The sequence below is a fragment of the Astatotilapia calliptera genome, chromosome 13 (genome assembly GCF_900246225.1).
Source record: "Astatotilapia calliptera chromosome 13, fAstCal1.2, whole genome shotgun sequence".
In the NCBI taxonomy this organism is placed as follows: Eukaryota; Metazoa; Chordata; class Actinopteri; order Cichliformes; family Cichlidae; genus Astatotilapia; species Astatotilapia calliptera.
Genome location: NC_039314.1, coordinates 17377350 through 17402242, shown reverse-complemented (window position 1 = coordinate 17402242; position 24893 = coordinate 17377350). Strand labels below are relative to the sequence as shown.

General features: G+C 39.4%; 1 protein-coding gene across 2 annotated transcripts in view; it reads right to left on the bottom strand.

The window, feature by feature from the left end:
- The window catches only part of LOC113034806 (SH3 and PX domain-containing protein 2A-like), a 61702-nt gene that overhangs the window by 15213 nt on the left and 21596 nt on the right, over positions 1 to 24893 (bottom strand). For both annotated transcript variants that reach the window (XM_026189864.1, XM_026189865.1), the window contains exons 4-7: positions 24440 to 24516; positions 23585 to 23676; positions 16492 to 16523; positions 8512 to 8640 (exon numbers count right to left, since the gene is read on the bottom strand). In XM_026189864.1, coding sequence (XP_026045649.1) covers positions 8512 to 8640; positions 16492 to 16523; positions 23585 to 23676; positions 24440 to 24516 — 330 coding nt within the window. The remainder of the gene's footprint in view (positions 1 to 8511; positions 8641 to 16491; positions 16524 to 23584; positions 23677 to 24439; positions 24517 to 24893) is intronic.

Below are 24893 nucleotides of genomic sequence, written 5' to 3'. Positions count from 1 at the left end.
TCAGGAACCATGTGGTGAAAAAACTCTATTAGATTTAAAAATGAAACCCACCTATAATTGATACATGTGTGTCATCTTATGATAATTCCTCTGGACTATTTTTTTCCATAGGGCTGGGAGGTGAATTTGATTCTAAGATTTTGGATAATATCAACATCATACTTGACAGGGTTATCATTTGTACACTCTTCCCAGTGACATAAACCTTTTACTGAGGTCATTACAAAAGAAGCAGCTGTTTTGTGAGTCTCCCGCTGCCAAGACAGCAATCTTGCAGAATTACATGGTGACTAAGATTTCAATGAAATCATACTGGTAAGTTTACGTGGTTTTCTGAATATGTTGACCTTCATTTTACCCCTGTATGACCTAGAACCCTCGGGAATTAAATTCTCAGACTACAGTGATTTTAATTACAGACGGTGAAGTTGAACAATGAGAAAGTTAAGGATAAGACTCAGTTGTTTAAAAGTGAAATTGCAGATAACAGAAATAAGATTCATAACAGAGTAACACGCAGTGTCTTCTTCACTTCTAATTATCTGTACAGATGTGGAAGAAATACATGAAAGAAGCATACCTCTTGTGTCTGGAAACTTCTATGTGAGGGTTTGGGCAGGTACACTTGCATGTGCATGTGCATGTGTCAGATTCTGATCCACCCACTGTCTAGGCTGCCACGGCACAGAGCTCAGACTTACATTGCAAAGCAACACCTTTGTTTTCATCTGTGCATCTTGTGTATCATTATCTCTTGGTTTTTTTTTTGATCGGTCTGCATAACAACCTGCTTTCCTCCATATCTCTATGCCTTGCTATAAAAAGCTAAAAACCCTGGAAAGCTACTCCAAAGTTTCAACCACAAACAAGAAAAACAAATATGTCCAAATGCTGACTTGCAATACACTTTGCTAAACATTATTCAATAATACGATTATAGCAATTTAGTCAACATCCAGAGTAAATCAAAAAGGTTTTAAAGCGTTTGAGCAGATTTGAGTTCTGTAACCCCCCACCACCATTTTAGGGTCAGCGTTTGCATAAGACAATAGCTAAAACCACAAGACTCTAGTGGGAATCTCATATAACACCATCGCACCATAGGATCGTGACCACAGACATCAACCTCAAATGTCACAGCCTCGGAAAGATGGAAACTGGATGGTTTGTCTTAACTACAGTGTTGTATTTTACTACAAGGACCAAGAAAAACTGAATGTTACGGAGAGAACAAGTTGTAATAACGTTTTTTTCCTGCAGCAGCCTGCTGAGGTATAAATAAGGTATAAATAAGACTGCTCATATCAAGTTAAATGTCTGCTTGGTGCCAATAATGGCCTTGTTTGAACAAAAACAATGATCTAATTTAGACAGTCTAAAATACCCAAATTCTGTCTTTCACATATAAAGCTAAAGACAGCAGTTGGTTTGTGCTGGTTGACAAATCCTGACAAGCTGCACCGAAACCTACCTACAGTTAGCTTAATATTTTTTTTGGACAAAGAGAGTTTTTGTAGTTTTGCCTTTTTTCACTATCATACTAGGACCGCTGTCCCCCCAAGCAGGCAAGCCCTACTCCATTGCTATTTCATAACAAATGAGTCCCAAAGAGATGTGTGTGCAAGTGAGGGAGACCATCATTAGGCTAAAAAAAAGTCTACAAGAAAAATGGCAAAAATGTAGTGGTGGTTAAATCAACAATCTGATACATTCCTTAAAAAACTCAGCAACACTGGCCAACAAAGTGCATGATCACATTTTCATGGTTAATAAAAGCAATGTCACAACATCAAACCAAGTCAAGAATACTCAATCAAGAGACATTTCATGAATGTAACTGCAAAGTGTTTACAACAAGGTGCAAACCACAGTTACCCTCAAGAACAAGTCGGCCAGATCAGACATCGCCAGAAAACATCTCTGGACTGATGGAACCATGATTAACGTAATAGAATGATTGGAAGAGAAATGTAAGCTGAAGGCTTGAAACAGCTCACGATCCAAAGCATGACGCATCCCCTATTAAACATGGTGGAGGCAAGGTTACGGCATGGGCACTTTGCAGCCCCCAGTGGAACCGCGTCACTATTATTGACTGAAGATCTGATATACTACAGTGGCTACACATGCTACTCAAATGGTTAATGACCCAAAACTATACTGCAAAAGCAACCAAAGAGTTTCACAAGGCAAAGAAACTTGATATTTTTCAATGTCCGTCAGTCATCTGATCTCAACCCAGCACGGCAGTTACTGAAGACAAAACTGAAAGACCCCAAAACAACTAGCAACTAAAAGCGGTAGCAGTAAAGACCTAGCAAAAAATCTTTTTATTTCCTGGAATCTGCATTTCTATGCATTTGTTACTTTTTTATGTTTACATTTTAGTTTTGGTAAGGATTGAACACAGTAGGACTAACGTTAAATATACAGGTGCTGGTAGTTGGACTTTTTCTTACAGCTGGACAAAACCAGCTATCTGTTTTTCCATTTCCAGTCACTGTGCTAACATAAGCTAACCTGGTACTCATTGTAGATTAATACTGAACAGACATGGATGAGAGTGGTATCAACTTCCTCATCGCCAACAATAACTAAATAAACAATTTTTAAAGGGGGCACATTCTTTTAACTTTAAACAATATATTAAAAAATGTAAGATAAAGATGATGTCTCATTAATTTAGGTTAGATTATTTTATGTAAATACAGAAATTCAAGATGAAAATAGCTACAGAGAGACACATTTCTATATTATTTATGTAAACAGATGCTCCTTCCAGGCTGTCTTCATAGTCTCACTTAACCTACAGTATATATTATACCCCTTCAAGAGCAGATGCACAATGTAGACATACAATAAGCACAGACAGTATTTCTAAGCTCTTTCTCTCTCATACAGTATCTACCATCTGGAAACTCTATCAGTTTTAAGAGCCATGCTTCATTTTTACTGTAATCAACAACAGATTCGCAGCTGCAACAAAGTAACTAGATTTATGGAACTCTGCTCTTTTCCTAAGGTACAGGAAAAACCCATAAAACAACGCTACAATCTATGAATGCGATCAATCAAGTTTGATTCCTTAGCATTGGCATGTTTAATACAGTGTGACTGACACACTTGTTAATGACCAGATATCCGCAAAAATGTATAATTAACTTAAGCAGGCTCGACTTGATTAAAGTTGAAATCCACACTGTTTTGTGCAGTGGAATAACTCCTCACAAAAGAGTTCGACCACATCTTCCATGAACATGTGAAACACAGACTCAGCAGCATGAGTCGTTTTTTTTTTTTTCATGGCCCGAAATGATGAGGAATGCAGGAGCTCAGCAGTCCTGCAGATACTCGACACCACTGTTGAGTAAAGCAGGAGAAAACCCCATTCATTTCCAGCTTCTGTATTTATTAACAGTAGATCATGTATCAAAGCACAAGGGAAAGGCATCCAGCCCAATACACACACTTCCAGTTTTCATAAAACACTGGATTTCAATTACCTCGGTGGCTCTGGTACAAGGAGGGGTGAGGGGCAAGAAATGGCACAAAACGACTTTTAAGAGCTAATGCTGACCTAAGGAACAACCTTCACTCCCTCCCAGTCTCTGAAAGGATCCCCTCATGGTCTGAACGAAGCTGTAACCCACAGCTTGTGTGCTCTCTATTCTCCACCGAGTTGGGAGACACAGCAGTCCTTGAGTGCCTGAACCCACCCCTTAAAATGCTGGTTTAACTCAATGGTCAATTCTTAAGTGAGAGGGAGACATACCTTTTTTGGCTCCAGACATAGATTTCTGTACACTATTATTAGAGCCATTACTGTAACTTAAATACCATCACCATGCCTGTTTTTTATCCCCATATGCCTCTGTGACAAGATGCAAGGAAATAATGCTATCTGAAAATATAGGCTAAGGTTAATTTCTAAAGATGGTCATTTTTACTTCCTACACTGGGCTGAAAGAATGTGAAGGATGAGGATTGCTCTGAGTGCATAATGTGTCTTCCATCTGCTGCTGCAACTTCGGCTTAAAAAAGACATTTAACAGTTGGCGAGTTTTCTGTATAATGTCTTTGGTGGTTCATTGACATGAATTATAGTGTTTTTCCTCTCTTGCACAAGGAAACATGTTCCTGCTGAAACTGCACATACCAAATTGGGAAACTTGGAGTTTGAGGATTAGCAGCAGGTCAACACTGACCTTCCAAGAAAGTTGGGATAGGGGAAATAAACGTCTGAAGATATTGTGTAATACTAAACTAAACTGGTGTTAGCTTTCACATCTAATTCAGTTAAGTGGAAAAATCATGAATTGGTGTATTACTCTATGTTAAATTACAACAAATTAACAGATTTAATCACAGGCATAAAATGTCATTTAAAGCAGTTAAGGAGATAAGGCTGAAAACTAGTTCTGAGGGTTTTAGGCGACAGCAGACTGACATAGTTGTGGAAACAAATGCTGCTCACCAGATTTCTTTTTTTTTCTCCTTTTGGTGTTTTTTTATGGAAGAACTTGCTTATTTAAGCAAACAGGAAACACAAAACACATTTGCTATTTATAGTATTAAAACTGGAAAACTCCAAAGACAGAGAGAAAGCACAGGAGATAGTTTTCAGTGAAAGAATTTACAGCATTACGAAACAAAGAAAAGTGGCCCTGAACTGTAGACTAGATGATGTCCTATATTAACTAATAATGACTTTCAGAACTGATCAGCTCAGTGACAAATGCTAAAAGAATTAGTTAAACAAAAAGTGATGAAAAGAAAAAAGTCTAAATGTGGAGATTACAGTTGTTTTTCTGAAGACAAATGGCCATGGTTGCTATACTTTGGGTTAGTAAAATCATACTTCAGAATCTGTTTTAGTAACGAGGAAGGATATGATTTCTCTTTTAGCACATAAACACAGTGTAGTGAAATTGTATAGTGACATTGTAAAGATGGTACAGAATGCTGTATCTGGTCAGACAGAAAAACACACAAACTTGGAAAAGTGAATTTGTAGAAAATGAAATGGCTGGTAATGGACAGATGTAAGGTGAATTATTAATGTGAACCTGGAGGGTTAGCCTTGTATAATTTTGCAGATTGCTCTCTGTTTCTTGAGTCAACTCCAGATAAAGGAGATTTAGCTGATCTGAACACTGAGTCCCTGCTGAGGTTTACCCTGAGATCAGCTTACTTCCAGCCTAAAGACAGGAAGGACAGACAGTATTGTATTAATACGTTTTTTCCATGTGAAGGTTGAGCAGACATCCTGCCCATCTATCATGCCACGCTGAAGGCCAGACCCGTTTAATCTGTGTGTTCAGCCTTTGTGGGCTTTCAGTGAAGCCATCAAACATCACCTGCAGGAATACCCCTGTCACTTTCCAGTCTCTCTGTGAAGCTTTGTCAAACTTTGAATCATTCTTGCCAACAAGTGACTTTTGGAAAAAAATGTCTTGTCTTGTAAGTGAAAGTTAAGGTTTTGTCTGAAATTCCTCTAACCCCGCCCTGCCTATATAAGCCCGGTGAAGCAGCAGAGACACAAAACATACTGTACATAGGTGGTGCCAGGGGGTCTTTGGGGAGATGGAGGGATGCTGTAAGTCGATCTTTTCACAGCAGACAGACATTCCTGGAGTTCATGTGGCAAACCGTAATTCACAAATGCTAATCTACCCTTAGAAGAGAGACGTTAAAAGCTGATGGTATCCACATAGAGAAATTGTCAACACAGAACTGAGGGCAACACGCTTAGCACAATAATTATGATATTTCCAGAAGCGTCTGCAAATTATTTTTCCTTTCCTACGTCGCCCTTTAAAAGGCAAAGTTTAAACCGCTGAATACAGAGCAACTGAACTGACCAACAAGCCTGCTAGCTTAGCTTTGGTTAACATCTCTCCAATATAGTGTAAACTGAGGAGGCATCCTGGAGGATCCATTAAGCCATTATAATGAACCAACCTCTCTGAACCACTAACTTTGGCAGGAAATTGCTTTTTCCATTTTCTCTCCGAGTTTCTCCCTGCACTATTCTCTTCTCCTGAGCCACCATCTCCCCCTGGCAAACTCTCATAAAAAAGACAAATAAAATAGCTTCACAAAGAGTGAGGACAAAAAATTATTAAACTTTAACAATCATTTTCTAAGAAAGCTTTTGTTTTCCTGCATCTGTGTTAGTAAATAGTATTATTCAAGAGAACTGAATCAGTGGGCCACCTTGCTGATTTACCACACACTGCACCCACTTCAAACACCCCAAAAAACAGCCGACAGTATAAACTACTGTACCAACTGAAACAACGACCACAACACAAACTATATCATCAAGCCAGGGCGACGGAAAATACTTGCTTGGCTTGGGATAGCAGGTTGGAAAAGTGGAGAAAGCGGAGCTCACTTATAGGGCTGACCTAGATTCAGTGCCCCGTCAGAGGCATACATTATCTAATCCAAGGTAAGGGAAAGTCGATAACTGCACTGGGCAGGAGTCACAGCCAATGTCTATGGTGCAGTAGCTTTAACAGCAGGACTTTGGTTGACGTTACTGGGTGAATGGCAGAAACAATACAAAGCTGCACTTTTCCATTTCTAGATCTGGCTCTATTATAAGCTCATGCTGTTGCACCTTTAGATGCTGATATAAAATTAGATGGCAAAGTTTTCTACTCACTGCATCCAAGACTCTACAGGGGGACTCATGCGGCTTTAAATCTGCCCAGATTGAAAATCCATACAGCCCTTTTATCATAACAAATACACCAGACACTTTTAGTACCTCTAACTCAGCAAATTCACTACATAGAGCTGTAATACACAGATCAATCTGTCAGAAGCTATTAAAGGGTTTGTACTTATACTGCAAGGGAATGGATGCTAAATCAAATGAACTCTGAAATCTTCTTAGCACACACCTGGTCTTGTTAGTGCTGGCAGAGGGACACAGAGTGATGTCACCCAGCCAAATGGAGCAGAGTTAGCCAGCTTCCACTGGAAAGGTGTTGATATTTCAGCCTAAACGCTAGCAGTGCTGCTGGAAACAGTCTCCACAGCAAATTGTAAGGAACGCGGGTTATACTTCTGTGATCTCTGTGGAAGTGTCAGTGTATAATAAAACTGTCAAATAGCCTTCAGATGTGTTTTCAAAAGCCTGCCGTCTACTATTTTGCTTTCTAGAAACTCATAAGAAATCCATCTAACCAGAGATGAATGAATGAGCTGAAGTGAAAGTGGCAGCAAAATATAGCCTGCTTCAGAGATGAGAGGCAAGCAAAGCAATAATAACATGAAACAAAGTTAGAGCAATAACACGGAAACCTGGAAATCATAAATCTGCAATGAGATGTGCATGAGTTTCACATGGATCAACAGTGCACAGTGGTCAGCTGAAAGACAAAAGTGAAGGGGCCCATAATAAAAACAGGACCATGCACTTGAAATTCATGGAGAAAAGCACTCGTATAAGGCCCCCAATAAAAGGACTTCAAGGTGGTGGAATATCCGCCTCACAGTGGCTCCCCATTGGGTTGAAATCCTACCGGAGCAGAGAATGAAAACAAATACATGAACCCAAAGGCAGGACACATGACACTTCAAAGTGATCCTACTCTGTGGACCTTTTTCCTTAAGGCCACTGTGGCAATCACACCCACAGTGGAACCTAAATCCAGTTGCCTTCCCTTCACTATTTCCTCCTCCATCTCTCTTTTGCCATCCTCCCGCTGAAGAACACATGAGTCTGATTACTGTTTTACTGTCTCAGCACACCATTAAAGCTGGACGTCAGACCCTGTTACCAGGTTTATTTCTCTCCAGTCCCTCCTCTGCTTCATGTGGCAAATTCAGACACGTGCTTAGACCTGGCATCGTTGATATTTGAGCATATTTAGGACACATGTTTAAATTTGTGATATTATTTGTAATCCATTTCATATGTATAAATTATATACTTCATTAGGTCCTACTGTCTTCTTCCACCTACGATAAAACAGTCCTGGGAGTACTACAGAATAATCACTGACTAACGTGAGACTGTGCTTTATGTTGGCATTAAAGATTCAGTATTGTCAAACTAAATTACATATACCCTAAATTTGTAATCTTGGCCCTGTCTGCTAGCTCTTCCAAGAGGTTAAACAGCTGACTAAGGACTCTCTGCAGCTGGCATTTGTAAATCCAGCATGTCTTGCTGGCTTTCCATTAAAGTGAGGTGGAATAATTAATATGAGTCTGGAAGACATTCCTCTTGCTAGAGGCAACATTCTGGCCCTCAGCCTAAACCAACAGTGGGAAAAAACAGGGCTGACTGCAGGCCAAAGCGAGCCTCCAGATGGGGGCTGAGCAACAGCTAGCAGGCTTCGGACAAAGAAGGTGAAAGAGTCGGGGATACAGAAAAGGGCAGAGTGTTCGAGGAACTATATGACTGAATACTGAATGTTTGTGTTTTACATACACATAGCATGCGTGCTGTTTTTTCTTGCTCAATACTGTTGTGCATCTGTTTTGATTACTCACCACTCTCACTCTTTTCAATGACGTCGACCACCTCGCCTGCTTGAAGACTGATTTCTGCAGGCTCTTGTTTTTCGTAATTGGCCACCACCACATACTGTTCCAGAAGCATGGGGTCCGAAGCATCCAGACCTGGGGTTGATGGAAAAAAACATGCTGTCAGCCAGCTGCCAGCCATAGGTCCACGAGAACGACTGTTGGGCACTCGCTGTGCCATAGGCCACTTTGTTTGTAGAGCTTAGCCAATCACAATATTCACGAGGTTCAGTGCATCTTCCCCAAAGTCTAGCCATAGAGCTGCATGTCCCTCCAGCCCAACATCAGGGGCAAAGGAGACAGTCTAGAAAAAAAGAACCTCCCACCAAGAAGTAAAGGATCAGACATTCAAGTGCAGAAAATCCATTCTGTTTTACTAAAGGGACTTTATCCGTTTTCTCCAACAAAGCTGACTCCCAGTCAGTAGATACACATAGACACATGAACACAGTGGAAAGGCTCGCAGCAACGGGAAAGCAAAAGGAGGTGTAGAAGTGACAGAAAAGTGAGCTAAAGCCAGCTGAGGACAGGACAGTAGAGTGGGAGAAAGAAATGGTTTCCCTTGGAAAATAAACCATCTGCTAAAAAGCCTCCTTCTCTTCAGTTGGGGCTGGAACTGGGGGAAGAGTAGGGGGGTTGTGTACGCCAATCATAAGAGTCGGCATAAGGGGCCTTAAATAGAACCAGATGAAGGGGCTGGAGCTGTGCTCAGAGGGATGGCCCTCTGTCTCCTTGAAACACTAGAGCTCTGACTACAGCGTGCAACCCAGCCAATGGAAATCTTCCTCTGTGTACTTAACTGAGTTAACCATATAAGCGCCAGCAGTGACTTAGATTTGTTGATTTGGTTTGCACTCGTTTCCTAACTGGGTCAACATCTCACCAGATTTTGGTTCATTAACTAACACCAGCACAGCTTTCTCAAGTAGCAAACATGTGTTTTCATTCGTGAAGGTATTTAAAGAAGGCATCGTACATAACCGACAACCCGCAACATTTTTTGGTTCCCGCCTTACATAACTGAGTCCGGCTGAAGCCTTAATCGGGAACAATCTCTGAAACAAGCATCCCTGAATGGACTAAAGCAGGTCTAACAAGTGTCAGCTGGAATCTAGTCACAAGCCAGCGACACTGAGCTCAAACATTAACAAGACCTTCTGTTGATCACCGAGTTCAAAGCTGTGTGGACACAGGAGGAGCTTCTGTGTGCACACTAGATTATATCTGTTTACTCTATTACTGCAGTTGCAACAGATGTTTACTTTAATGGTGGTTTAATATCAGCAAAATACCAACAAACTTCCTGGAGATCCTCATCTCTTCGTGGGCACACTGGTCCAACTTCTAACTAACTGCCATCAGTAGGGTTAGTTTAACAGAAACAGCCAAGCACATACAAATAAAAGCCTTTTTATGGGGTAATCACAGTTCCTGGAAAGAGCAACTCGGTTTGTATCCTGATGATGGAAAATAAGAAAAGTTCAGTGTGATAAATGGAAGATTTGAGCCTTAGATAAGGAATGATTGAGAAGGTTCGGATTAAGCTGCCATTTCTCTAAAGAGCTCACCTGGCTACAGTCCCGCAGACTAGAGATTAACATTTCTCTAAATCTGGATAATATTTCACATTCAATTCAGGGACTGCACTTGAAATGTCAAGGAGCTAATAACTCACATAGATGAACTCAGCACCATTAGCATCTCACATGATGAAACTGCCAAAGAGTCTGACACTGGATTACTGTGGTCGGGCTGCGGTTTATGAAGCTTCACGTTATTTATGCAAGATGTTTTGTCAGACCACAAAATTGGGTGCAGAAACAATGGAAGGAATATTATATAAATATTGCCTTTTTAGTCTTCACTGTATAATATGACAGTAGTTACTTTGGTACAGCAGGCAGAGTTATTTATTTTGACACTATTAATAGAAAAGTGTTGTTAAATGGTTTGTTTTAACTCACAGGTCAATTAACTCTCTATGAGGATATGTGAGCAATTACTGCGTACTGGGTAAGTGAGTAATTTCAAGTCTATAATTTCGCCTGTATTTATGGAATATCTCCAACTATATATGTTTTCTATCATGTTTCATATCTGTCAAATATCACAAATTTTGTAGACTGGAGAAAATGTTAAAACATGAGGACAATTTAAATGTTTCCAGGCATCATCCCTGTGCTCGGTCTGTCCAGATTTTAAAATGTATTAGCATGCATAACTTTTACCAAGTGTAATTTAAAATAGCTTTAATAAACAGCAATGCCATAGACTCATTCTGTTGATTTAGCTACTGCTGGTTGTGAAATAAAACACTGACCTCTGTGGAACCCGCCTCCAAATATCTTCAAACTTGGACATTGTTTTATCAAAGAAAAAGAAAACAGAGGGCTCATTTGTCAACAATGCATTTTCAAGACAGATGAAAATAATACTCAGGTCATGAGCTCATAAAACTCTGTGTCAAAAGACGTAAATGTAACCTTCTTTAGCACACAATTAGCAGCTGCTGCGAGAAAACCGTAAATCTGTGACCTGAGTGACTAAAGACTTTGTCAGTAAAGTCAACAGGCCTGAAAAACAAAAGCTAATATTTCATCCTCTTTCAGGAAATGAAATGTTTTGCAACAGCAGGAAGACAGAGCAAGAACAACATGTGTGTGGGGAAAAAAAAGCAGACTTGAACAGGATAAGCCTAATTTCGAAACAGTGTACGAAATGTGAATCATACAAACTGTACAAAACAGTGTTTCAGACAACACAGTGAAACATAGTGATCATAACAACTAAAATATATACATAGTATATGCAAAAGAAAGGCAGCTGCAGAGTGTATGAACACTACTCACAACAAACACTGCTGAAAAAGAAAATATATTTAAATGTTTTAATCAATAGCTAAAAGTAATCCTGCCCCTGTAGTATCTGTAATATCCTGAGAGCTCACCTGATCAGGTTTATATCTTTGTGAATGTGTATGTATAAGTGGAGGAAACCAGAAAGAACAAACTTGTTCCTCTAAACAAAAAGCATAACCAACCCCAGAACCAACATACACTGCAGCATGGCTAACTATTTTTCATTAGGCTGAACTATTTTGCACAATAAATAGGCTACATTTAAAAAGTATCATTTCACTGTATTTATTTTAGTCTTTTAAAATGTGTGTCTACGTGCAGAAACATTATCTAACACGTTATGCATGTTATGCCATATTAACTTGTTAATGATTGTCACATTACTGTTAAGTTGCCCAGAATGTGCTTTATTTTCTGTTGTGTTAAATTAGAAGTGACACTGTGAGTGAACTTAATTGATTGGTTAGTGCGTCAGAAGAGCTACAAGTGTGAAAACTGTCTTGTTACCATAGACAGTACAAAACATGGACGTAGCATCCAGATCAGAAAAATGAAGCTAGCATGAAGTTTGTTAAATCCACCTTCTATCTGAAAGCCACCAGATGGCGATAGTTGTAGTTGAAAAAAAGGATTTCTGGTATTATATAAGTTTATGAAAAAAACAGTTGGCTCGACCTCTGTACACGTTTTATTTTTATGGGCGAGCCATCATTTACAAAATAAGTCTATTTTGTAAACTTGGTTCATATAGTGTTTTAAAACTGAGGATTGTGTCTGGTACAGTGTGCACACTGTGCGATTTCCCTGTCAGACCTACCTTTCTTCTCGGCTTCCATCAGATATTAACCACTCGGTGTTTATCTCTCCTCTCTCCTATTTATACACGTGCTTCCTGCTCCCACCCTTCCACTCCCAAATGTCCCAACTCCATTCAACCCCCAACTCCACCCCCATTCTTCCGTCATCAGCTCCATCCAGGAATGATGACAGTTTGGAACTTTGCAATAATTCATCACCAACAGGAGGAAGCCAGAGAGTCTAGTCTACTCATTCTTTTTTTCCCTAAAAAACGGTTTTCAGGCTTTTCAAGCTTTTTGCTTGGTAACATGGTTGGCACAGGTCGTTATATTTTAGTGCCACATTTCTAACCCTGGGGTATCTTTGTAAGAGCAGAACCGTGTTGAGAAGATTTGGCAAAGTGCAGTGCCTTTGTTTGGCTCATCAGCAGCAGATGTGCAGCTGGATTAGAAAGGGACACAGAACTGCTGTTCAATGTAGTACAGATGTACTCATGTCATTGAATCAGTATGTGGCCCTAAGGGAAAAGAGGCAGACCACAAATAAATAGTACAGAAACATTCACCCAAATCATCTCAGTTAGACAGCCTTCACATTTCAGTTAGAAACTGCTGAATAGCTTCATCATCCTCACTTTTGCCTGCTGATTCTCGCAGTAAAGCGTAGCTCTGCAGTATAAAACTATTGGAGTTCCAAATATCTCATGATCCACTTGGTAAACACTGAAAGTCACGGTATGTTTATATTTGCTACACGGGTTTCTGCTTTTGAAAAAAATTGAATGAAAACTACAGAGCTGATGATCTGGAGGAATCAAACATATTTTTTTGGGGGGGTTACTTCACTCTGTGTTGTTGCCTTTTTTGGCACAAAGCTACATTTCTTGAAAAACAAGTGCACAAAAACAAGTGCTGATCATTGGAAAATATGAAATCACTGCCAGGCTGTGTATCATGTGAGCCGCATCTTTGTCCACATACGCATGATAACAACAGAACAGGGACCCACTCATAAAAACACTGCTCTACAGCACTACTAGAGGCAGTGTAAAACAACCCACAGTGCACCTTTAACTTCACTGGATGTTGCTGATATGAAAAAAAAGAGACTGGAATCAGATTCAAACCGCTAATTTAATGAGCGAGACTCCTCCACTTCATCAGGTTTTCCAGTAGAAAATCTGACGCCTGCACCACCGAACAAACAGAACGTAAGGAAAAAGAAACATAATGGATCCTCGGTTTTACTTACACAAAATCCTAATAAAAAATATGCATTTGCAATTTTTTTCCTCAACAGTATAGTCTTTGAAGAACTGTCACTAGTCATCTCTTATCAGAAACCGTGCATCCTGTACTGTATCTGTTCTGTGCTGCAGGGGCCAGAGTTCAGGAGAAATGGAAAAAAAATTCTACACCAAACCTAGAAATCTGTGCATGAAATGAGCTGTTATATGACAACAACTAATAAAAAAAAACATCTGTTTGATCGACATTTGATTTAAACCTTAACACATTTCATGTACTGCTTGACTCATAATTATGTACGACTGAACAAAAATGCCCAGTATTCAATAGCTTGTCATTGACAGGGAAGCTTGCTGAAGCAGCGTACGGCTGTTAAAGTGGTTTGGAAGTCCTCATTTGCCTTAATGATTTCCTATGCCAGTTTAAAAATCACATCCATCTGCAAACACAAACAAACACACGGCCCTCTTGACCCACCCACCATCTGACTTGTTACCAGATTCCTTCCAACACGCGCACACGTACACCCATGCATACTACATGTAGTATGTAAACTCCCTCACAGACACAACCTCATCCACACATATGCACCCCCGTAGGTCCTGAGAGACCTGCAGCTCAAATAAAGACAGCAAGTCTGCACACATAAACACACTCACTGGGCCTTTGCGCAGCACTGACATGGTTTCCACTTGCCACGTAAACCTCCTCTCCTCTCCAGCTGCTTTTCACATGCACTACACCCTCGAGCGCTCCATTTCTTTCTTTCCTACTCAATTTCTATCTGTCTTCTGGTCAGCCAGCTCTCTTTCTGAACGCACATAAATACTAAATATTTTAAGCTCCTGAACTTCGGCATCCTATGAGCACAGTAAGCAGCAGTTGATCCTGTTTCCTTTAGAGGTTCGCTTCTGACAGTGTGTCTCTTCACCTAACAGTGATTCATGCTGACCAGCTGAGTATCGGCAGTCAGCCCTGACAAATCCATTATATGCTAAAAAAAAATGGCATGGCTTTCTTTGAATCTCGTGTAGATTGTTGCAAGGCTATGATGCAGAATCAATCACTGCTTCGATCTTGCAGGGCTCCAGAAGCGTGAGTCATAAACAAGAAATGAGATGTGGGTCTGAATTTTACTGAAAACACATGACAGATGAGATCCCCAGTTTATATAACACAATTTCCTTTCACTACACTTCTTTTCACTACCCCCCATCTAGTATCAGCTCTACCAAAAAACACAAAAAGAGAAGAAGAACATTTTTTAAAATCCCAACACAGCAAATGATGACAGAACTGTCACGAAGCCAAAGATGATAACAAAACAAAAGTGAATGATCATCTGTGAGTGTGCTGTTCCTGTTTTCTTCTCTTCCCAGGTAAACAGCGTTCCAAATCAAACCTCTAATCGCTCAAAGTTTTGTGGTGAGGGGTTACATTCTCTGTTTTAGGCAGGGGATCAGTAAACTCTTAAGGGAAACCTGCAACGTGTAATTATGGAATACATAAGCTGCAGCTACAGCAGAAATTCACCACAGACTCACTGCACTTATCTGCTGTCCTGCTTTGAAAGAGAAATATCCATCTTTAACCACTAATGTCCAGCATGGGGACTATACTGGGGGGCTTCAAGATCAAGTATGGGGAGCTTAAAACAGTATGAATAACAAACCAGCATACGTACCAGATATAAAGTGTATTATTGTGCTTTGATTAATAAGACTTGAACCCAAAAAAATGTTTAAAATAAGAACAAATACATGCATATAATAAAGTCTGCAAAACAGATCAATTTTAGATCTAACTAAATTATTCAAAATAAAAAGGACAGCTACTACATGATAAAACTTTCCAGGCAACTGATATGAATATAACTGGAAGCCAATCTAATATCTTGCACAGACTGAATGCAGGCAACACGCACAGACACACACAGCTGAAATACGACAATTTTTTCCATTCCAGTATGTAGCTGGAATTCACTGTTACATAAAGCCTCAATACCGTGGAACGCATAATGAAATTAGGCTGGGGTCTTATTTCGTTTGGTGACAATTCCAGTGCAGCTTTTCCTCAGAGTGGATCACCCACAGAAAATTAACTTCCTAGGAGCTTTTATAGCCCAGCTATGCCGTATGTAACTGCGGCAGACTGCAGGAAGGGATTGCCAAAGCAACTTTACATCTGATTGCAGGACGAACGTGTAATTTGTAACGCGTGCGGGTATTCTGAGACTTCGAGCACGCAAGTGGATGCATGCACAAGAACTGGACAGCTGTTCACTAAAACTCCTCTCATGCTTTTCCTGCCACCTCCTACGCTCGTATCCCCATGCTCAGCTGAGTCACTCAGCACTCTAACACACAAAATATTAATGCAACGGCCTATTCTGGCAATGCAAATGCAGAGGCACAGACAGGTGGTCTCGCCCACATTACACTGTTTTCCTGACCATTTAATAATACCACAGGATTGTTTATGGCACCAGAGTCACACTCATGGCGGACAGTTTGGAAAAAAGAAAACAACACATAATTCACAGCAGCACAACCAGAAATGTACATGTTATTTATTTAATAGTTTTATTTCTAAACTGCCCCAAACAGTTATCTTCATAACCAGCTAATCTGCAACTTATTTTCTTGATTAATTGAGAGATTCAGATTGTTTAGTCTCCAGAGAGGCCTAAAACCAAATATAATCAATTTACTGTCACATGGGGCAATGAAAGGAAGCAAATTCTACAATTAAAGAAGCAGAAAAAAACATTTAGCATTGCTATCGAAGCTGAAAATATTAATATCATATATTTACTGATATATTAAAATCTTTATCGTCTTACTGAGGTCATCTATCTTCTTAAGCCCCCACAAGAGATATCAATTTTTTTCCATTATCAACAAACACTGATCTCATTTTCAGTTCTGCCTAAGACTCCTTAAGACTTTGACAGGTAGAATTGCAGGAGTTGCCTTTTCTTTTAAATTTAAAGCGGTACAACTTTTTTAAAACCCATGAAAATTAACATAAGGATATTTTCTTACCCGATTTACGTTTGCCAGTGCCTCCACAGTCTCTGCAAAAGAAACAACAGCAGAGCAACATGGTCAGAATGAGTGTGTAAGCAAGAAAGGCCAGAGCATTTATATGACTGGTTACAGCTGAATCTTTGCCCGGGACCATCCAAGTACAGTTGGCACACAAGTATCAGCCAAACCCTCGCTGAGAATGCATGAAGAACTTGACCCACTACCAGTGGGAGGGAGACAGGGTGGGATACGTATGAGTGAGTCGCACAATAAGTGTGTCAAGGACAGCAACAAAGGAACCCATCGGCCCTTTTAGCCAATGTGTGTATATTTCTGTTAAAAAGCCAGATATGTTGTACATGAGGGGAATGCAGCTGCCTCTATTTAACAGAACAGCGTTTATTGACTTTACAACAGTATCATATCCCTCTTTAAGTCCCATTCATCTTAAGATGTGAAAGCATCTTTCTGTTCCGAACTATGAACTGCAGAAAAAAACACTGAAAGGAAGCGAGCTAGTGTCAATGAACCTGCTCTGTGCTTTGACACTCATGAAGGTCACAGAGCAGCGACTATCCCTTCACTGCACCCACGCTTACTGCGCTGCTCTAAAAGCTGAGCTTAATCAGCAGAGATGGGATATTTATGTTTACTTTGTCAAAATACTATATGCACTTTTCCCACTCAGTGTACTGCAACTTGTGAAAACACATGCAAAGTCTACCAAATAGAGTACCAAGCTGCAGGTAACAGCAATAGAAAATTTATGTGTTTAATTTACTCAAGTAAAGCGTTTTTTTCTCTATTTTTTTAAATGCAGTGCATGCGCTGTTGAATTCGTTAAAATGCTTTCCTGAACTGTTTGTGGTTTCTTTATTTGTACGCGTTCTCTCAAAAAAATGAGCGTTGATTTGTGACGGCCACCTCGTATTACAGCAGAACAGGTCATTAGCCTAATTTCCAATTGTCACCGTTGTTCTATTCAGCCTCTTTCACACTGACGGAAATTTGTCATTTAGAGACAGGCAATAAATAAATGATGAATAGTTTTTAATTAATTCATTATAGGTTTGTTGATTCAATTGGAGCACTCACGCTTCATTAATTGCATGCAGGCACACAAGTGATGGTACTTCACATAATTACTCCATTCAGTTTGATGGGAATTTGTTTATAAAGTGGAAATGCATAAACATTTCAGGCCAGACCATTTTAGGAAGTTCGGGCTGAGTGTTATGCCCTGGTTTAGTTAACTTGCAGAGAGAAAACACCGAGGAGAAGTTGAGTTTTGACACAGATGGAAGCAGACACCTGGCTCTATGGAGGGCCAGCAGCAGGACTGGAGCCACAGCCAGTTATGGATATGAGCACATGTTTGGATAAAACCTGTCCAACGTTTGCCAGGTTACAGTCTGTTCATCAATACTCAGTGTTTGGTTGAACCAAGTTACCAAAAAAACCCTGCAATTTTCAAAGTAGATTATTTGACACTGCTGTACAAATAAGCTATTTCGCATTTGTTTTACATCTATATAATGAAATAATGTAAAATATATATATATATATATTCGTGATAAAATAATATCGGCACAATTTCTCTTTTTCCCCGATGAATGAGCAAAGTAAACACAGATAATTTATGAGACAATTATAATAATGAATTGCTTATACATTAGATTGATTAAAAGATTAAATGATAGACTGACTAAACTGACACTGAAACAAAAAGGCCATGAACTGAATTTCGACGGCGTAAGAAAAATCATTAATCGTTCATCAGCAATATAAATGTCATATCTTTCGATAAGATTGATGAACAGAACAAAAAACAAAGTTAAACTTTTGTGCCAAGCCACATAAACAAAGCTGTGGATTAATTAAAAATGCATAGTCCAACTAACAATGGGAAACTTTAAAACCCCAACTTTATAAGGAAAACACATCTAGGGTCAGAGGTCAGAGGAGAATGGGCAGGCTGCTTTGAGCTCATAGGAAGACAACAGTCACTCAAGTAATCACTCGTCGCCACCAGTCTATGCAGAAGAGCATCTGTAAATGCAAAACCTTGAAGAAGAACAGGGGCAGAAAACTACACAGTGTGCAACTACTGTCTGCTAAGAACTCTAGACGGAGGCTACAATTCTCACAAAAATTGTACAATAGAAATGAGAAACATGTCGCCTGGTCTGATGAGTCTCAATTTCTGCTGCAACATTCAGATAGTAGGGTCAGAATTTAATGTAAATAGCATGTAAAAAGCATGTATCAGCGATTCACACTGCTCATAGTGATGTAGGTCCATTTTCTTTGCACACTTTGGGTGCCTTAGTTGCAGTTGAGAATCCTTTAAATGCTCTATCTCAGCATGCTGACCACGTTCATCTATACAATCTACCGATCTTCTGATGGCTGCTTCAAGCAGAATAACACAAAGCTCAAATGATCCCAAACTGACTCTTGAACCTGACAATGAGTTCACTGCACTCAAACTCCAGATCTCAATCCAGCAGAACACCTTTGGGATGTGGTGGAATAGGAGGCTCACAACTTGGATGTGTAGCCAACAAATCTGCAGCAACTGTGTGATGCTATCATTTCAAGGAAGGCCAAAATCTAAGGAATATTTCCATCACCTTGATCCTGTGCCACAAAGAACTGAGGCAATTCTGAAGGCAAAAAGGGCTCCAACCCAGTACTAGGGAGATGTGGAAAGTGTGTGTTATTCCATTGGTTTCAGATTTTCCTATGTGTAAAATTGTTATAGATGTTAAATATTTCTTAATTATTTTAAAGATGTCTTCATTTGTTTTTATTTTGCCAAAATCTGCTTGGGCAGAGATGAAACTGAAGTAAGGCGGGGAAGAAAAGTGGAGATAAAGGAGACTCTTGACATGCCCTGCTTGCTTGTGACCTGTAGCACAGAGGTGGAGTAATATCTCTCCCAAGAGGAGACTGAGCACACAGTCCTGGCTTTGTGTACTTTCCTCTTATCACCAGTAAAATCTAATAGGTGAGAGGAAGGCAAGGGGAACGAAAATATGTCCAAACACTATTAAAAGTTTAAGACTGTGCTTGTGTATTTAGAGGTAAATTTCAACCTCTAAATACACAAGAAGCTGAAAAATAGTCTTTTCAAGCCATAAAGCTTTAGTTTCATCATTCAGACCAGGACGAACATACAGTGCAGGACACACGCACTAGCACTGAACACATCATTAAAAATTCAAACCCGTGAGAATCCATCTGAAGCTTGAGTTGGGAGTGACCATCTGTTTGCACATAACTGCAAACTCTTTGTAGGTGGGCCTATTACAAAAAAGGAATGTGTAAGATATTAGTGCTCGCATTTTTCATCCAAGCCAGAGGACTGAGGTATCTGCCTTTCTTCAGCACACAGACACTTCTGCACGACCTCGGATTAACCTCTGCAGGAGTAACCTCGAGCTCGAGTCAATGGGTCGACATCATTGAGCAGCAATCCATTACGATAGGGTTGTGATTTGCACATAATCTCTTACTACACCGTTTCTGTGCATATCCTGTAACAAAAAAAAAAAAAGGTGGTGAGGTTGACTCAAATCCTCACAAAGGCACACACACTGCTGCAGTCAACCTCATGCGTACTGGCCCCAATCTCCAGCAAAGCTTGGCTATGATCACACACTGATGTCAGGTTAAAAGAATGTTAGTTTGACTGTGTATCAACCACTAATTACTCTCCTTGTGGTGAAACAATGATGTCGAATTAAGACTTAAGCTGTAAAGAACAACTGCGTTTCATAACTTTTTAAAATCCTTTGCCTTTTGTTGTATTAATCATGTTCTGTATATGCAATCCCAATGTGAGGGCTCACCCTCCAGTTAAGTACAAAAAGCAAGCTGTCATGTGTGTTTTGGCTGAGATTAAGGTTAGGGTTTGGCATGTAACAACTATAATTAAGGTAAAGGAGGTTAGTCAGGACATTTTCTTCCCAAATTGCTTGTGTTTACATCCACATACATATATCAGGAAGAAAGGGGCCACCGATTTTCTACAAAAACATTATATGTTTTGAACTGATGCTGCAAAAGTGATAAGAATTTAAACAAAATTCAACTATTTCACTGTTGAAAATGATTAACCTCCTTCATCTGTCATATGCATAGAAGTGACTAAATGAAGTTAAAGTTAAGATGGAGGACTGACCTTCAAAGTCACACCTTATGGAGGCAATTTTGTTTCTTGCATCGCTGTTAGATTTTCTTTTCCTTTGCCAACAGAGCTTTTGCTCTGAATCATTGTGGATCATTAGCGTCATCTTGATTTTAATGATTTTGTAACTTCTGATACTAATTTCTCTTGGATATGATCGAAATTTGCAAATGTTCCAAAATTCTCATACGAGTAATACTTGGATAATCTGACTGATCTGAATCATAACATCTTAATCCGAATTTGTTTAGAGCTTATGCATAATATAAGCTAAAATATAGTGTGTATGTGTAACATCACTACTGCAGGCTGCTATTGTATTGCATCCCATACATTAACACTGTGATTGTGTCCTCTTGGTGACTTCTTATATTAGAATAGAACCACTTGGTTCAAAAAGAGAAATTTAAAATCAAATATCACTCTCTCTTTATTTTTTATTAACATTTGTTTTGTTAATATTTTAAATGTATGTGATTCTTTTATATAAATGAAAGAACAAATACAACAGAACAGGTGGTGTATCTCGTCTCCTTTTTGTTTTTTTCCCTCTTGATTGAATCAGGATAGTTTCCAAGCTCCTTGGTTAACAAAAAGAAAAAAGAAAAGAAAAATGAGATGGCGTGGTGTAAACTTAATTTGTCTGTATGAAAGGTAAAATGTTATTTTAAATTGACATTATGGGCATATGTGCCTGTTAACTAGATTTAATTATACTTCACAACACTCCCGTAGATGCTGGCCTCAGAGGTGGGAGTCCTGAAAACATTTCCCCTCGGAGGTTAATAAACTGGAACTTTCTGCAGTCACACTGCACATACAGCCCATGGATAGTTTTCACTAAACAACAATAATACAGAGGCTGGCGGAGAATGTATTATCTCCAGCAAAACACCTTAAAGCTAACTGATGTCAAAATGAGTTAGATTGCTGTGTTTCAAACAGCAGAGACATCCACTTTCAACTCTGCATCACTGTAAAACACTGAAGTGTTCAAAGACCGATGACTAAAACTTTGAATTTTAATTTTATATTTAGCCACTGGCATTCATTCTCAAAAAGGAACTCTAACTTCAAAAGGTCTTCCGCATGTTTCTTATCACAACCTAATTTGGACTCCAGGATGTAAGATGATTTGTAAGACTACTAAAAAAAACAACAACATGTTTTTATTATACAAATTTATAACATCTGTCTCTCCAAATTTGTCTCAAAGCTTCTCTGAAAGTTCCCCTTTCTTATGAAATATACAGTGGCTCTCGGCCATTAACCGTCTGGAAATATTTTAAAAGAGGATATCATAATTTGAACGAATTGGGCGAAAGCACTGTAAGAATCCCTTTTGTTTAACTGCATTTCAACCACTCACTGAAAAATCATTTTTAGTGATTTCCTAACAATAAGAAATATTCAGATGTCTAAGAAGTATCAACATATTAGTTAATCCTTTTCGATGGCATTGTTAAAAAACCGAAGGCATAAACACAGGTGAGTTTTTTTCTCATTAAATCTGCCTTTTTTCTAACTTTCCATATAGCCAAACACAGCTTTATAGATAGATCGATAGAGCAATAGATAGAGATATGTAGTGTCTTTTAGTGTCTTTACTCAAAAGATTGCAAGGCTTACTTCACCAATATACTACACATTTAATTATCAATATAAATCTAATAACCCAATCGAAAACTGAACGCAGACTGAGGCATGCATTTATGATGGATGAGGCACCATCTTTCATTCACCCAAATGCTATAGAAACGTCTTGTAATTTTTAACCAATCATGTGGCTCCCTCTTGTGACAAGCAAAACAGTACCTGTGTTTTTTTCCTGTGCAGTGACCACTGTTGAACGTTAGATGGCAGTAGCATCAACAGGCTTGGACATGAGCAACAGTGCATCTCTATCGAGGCTGTTTGCAGGGCATGTTTGAACGGTGTGGAAGGAAATGTCATGACAGGACCAATTTTCTAGGTTGATTGGACGCATTTTTAATTGCTTTCATGACCTCTTTCATCTGTTTCATCGTGTTTCAGTGAGTGTGAGTGAAGCTCTATTAAATCTACAGCAAGGTTTTTCGTTTCACAAATAAACACTTCTAAAACCATTATTTGTAATTAAATAAATTAGCCGAACAGGACAGCAGAATGGTTCTTTTACATTTTTAACATATTAAATATTTAGAAAAACTATTTGTTTCACAGCTGGGTGTTAAATATCATAATTTTAGAGCATAAAAAGAACATGTTTTCTGTGAATTGCCCAGACCACCCCAGGAGTAAAAAAACAACTTGGGCAGCGGGTGTTATACTTTAAGATATTAATTTAAGCTACGCTGGACTGTCTCTGAGATTAAGGGAGCCTCTCACTTTGAAGTGAGATTAACATGCAGGGGTATTAGAGGTTAGAGGTGATGGGCCCACATTGCTGATAAAAATATAATATCCCAGACATATGACTGAACATAAATCTAACGGAAAGAACAAAATGTAGACAATGAGTGATATTGCAGCCAGGCCGGATTTACTCCCACTCTGACTTTGAACTGAGTATGATAAATGGCTCGCCTGAGAGCCTTATCTGCCCTGAGACGTGAACTCCGACATGCTGTCGTTACACTGCTAATCCTTCCCCATTTGTTCTGGCATCAGGTGTCACCTCCAAGAAATCATTATTAATAAAAAGCAGGGCTTCTTGGAGCCAGATCAATCAATCATCCCTGACAAAGCAAAGCCTCTGGATCAGGATGGGTCAGCACGAATTAAAGGCAGCTGCTGAGCCACACACATTCAATTTGCTTCCATATCCAATGTTCACATCCCACCAGAGGGCAATGTTTGGCGTCTAACAGTTCATGCATACAATGCCAATGCTCAATAACAGCTTGTGATTTCTAGCACACAGTTATAGTTACTCACTCTGTGGGAGGGTTGAGGTCTTCTGACTTAGTCTCAAAGAACTGAAGGACCTCCTCACTTTGGGAAATGTGGGTGGGAAGTTTCATCAGAGCCTAGGAGAGAGAAGGGTGGGAGAAAGCTACTGATTCCAATAAAAACAATAAAAGGTCACACTAATGTGTGTCAGTTTGGACTGAGTAACTGGTTTATAACACTTAGTCACTACCCAGTCACATGAGAAAACCAGGCAGAGATGTGGAGGGTGTGCAGGGGAAGGAAGAAGGCTCTGAGCACAGAGAGAGAGGGTTAAAACAAAGAGAAAAACACAGACCTCAGTTTGATTGAAATTAAAAAGACACCCTCATGTAATCTGTATTTTCAAGAAAGCTTTGTGCTTTCATTCATTCATTTCAGGTCCAATAAATGAGAAACTGCTGCCACACTTGGCAACACACCTGCCCCACATTCCCATCTGTGGGCTAATAAGCATAAGAGGATCAGGTAGCTATCTGCACTCATTGCTACAATTAAAGTCTGCTGATTCATTCTTAGTCTCTCTTTTGTTTTTACCCCTGCGTGCCCCCATTTCCCTCGTTTCCTTCATATGCTGCCTATTTACATTGGTGACAGGAAATGACAAGCACAGAGAGCAGTTGCTTTCCTGTTGAGGCTGGTGGAGGGGAGATAAATGTTGAGGCCTTGAAAAAAACTGTGGTAAATGTTCAGAGGGTAGAGCACTGACAGAGATAAAGCACTCTTCCAAACAACATATAAATTAAAAATGAGTAGTCTCTTCAATAAGAGATGCATTGTGCTGCACACAAGTTGAGAAAAATCCAGCTCTGGAAACAGTGAGGCATGCAGCTTTTGTCTTACTTTGCAGTAATTATCCAGGTGCTTCAGCCTTCTGACGGCTACATCTCTTATGTGACTGCGGCGAAATAAGACTTTACCTGAGGAAAAGCAGAGCACTGTCAGGTGTATATAACAAAAAACACAAAAATATTATGATTAAATGCTTAACAATCGTGCTATAATTTAGGCTTAGACATTTATAAAATCCCAGCATGATCCCTTTCCAGCTCAGCTGGTACTGACACTGAGATATAAAATTCCAACCAACATATGGAGAACTTCTCTGGAGCTGATTGCTCTCAACTAGTGGGACTAATGTGAGGCAATTGAATCCACTTTTTCGCTTTTTCCCATTTCCTAATTTCTAACTCTTATGAGACTGAGATTGCTAAGAGCATGAAGCCTACTAAATAGAAAAATAATGCAAACCATTTGGGGGTTTAAAGGAATACAGTTCACACCATGGTGGGCTTAC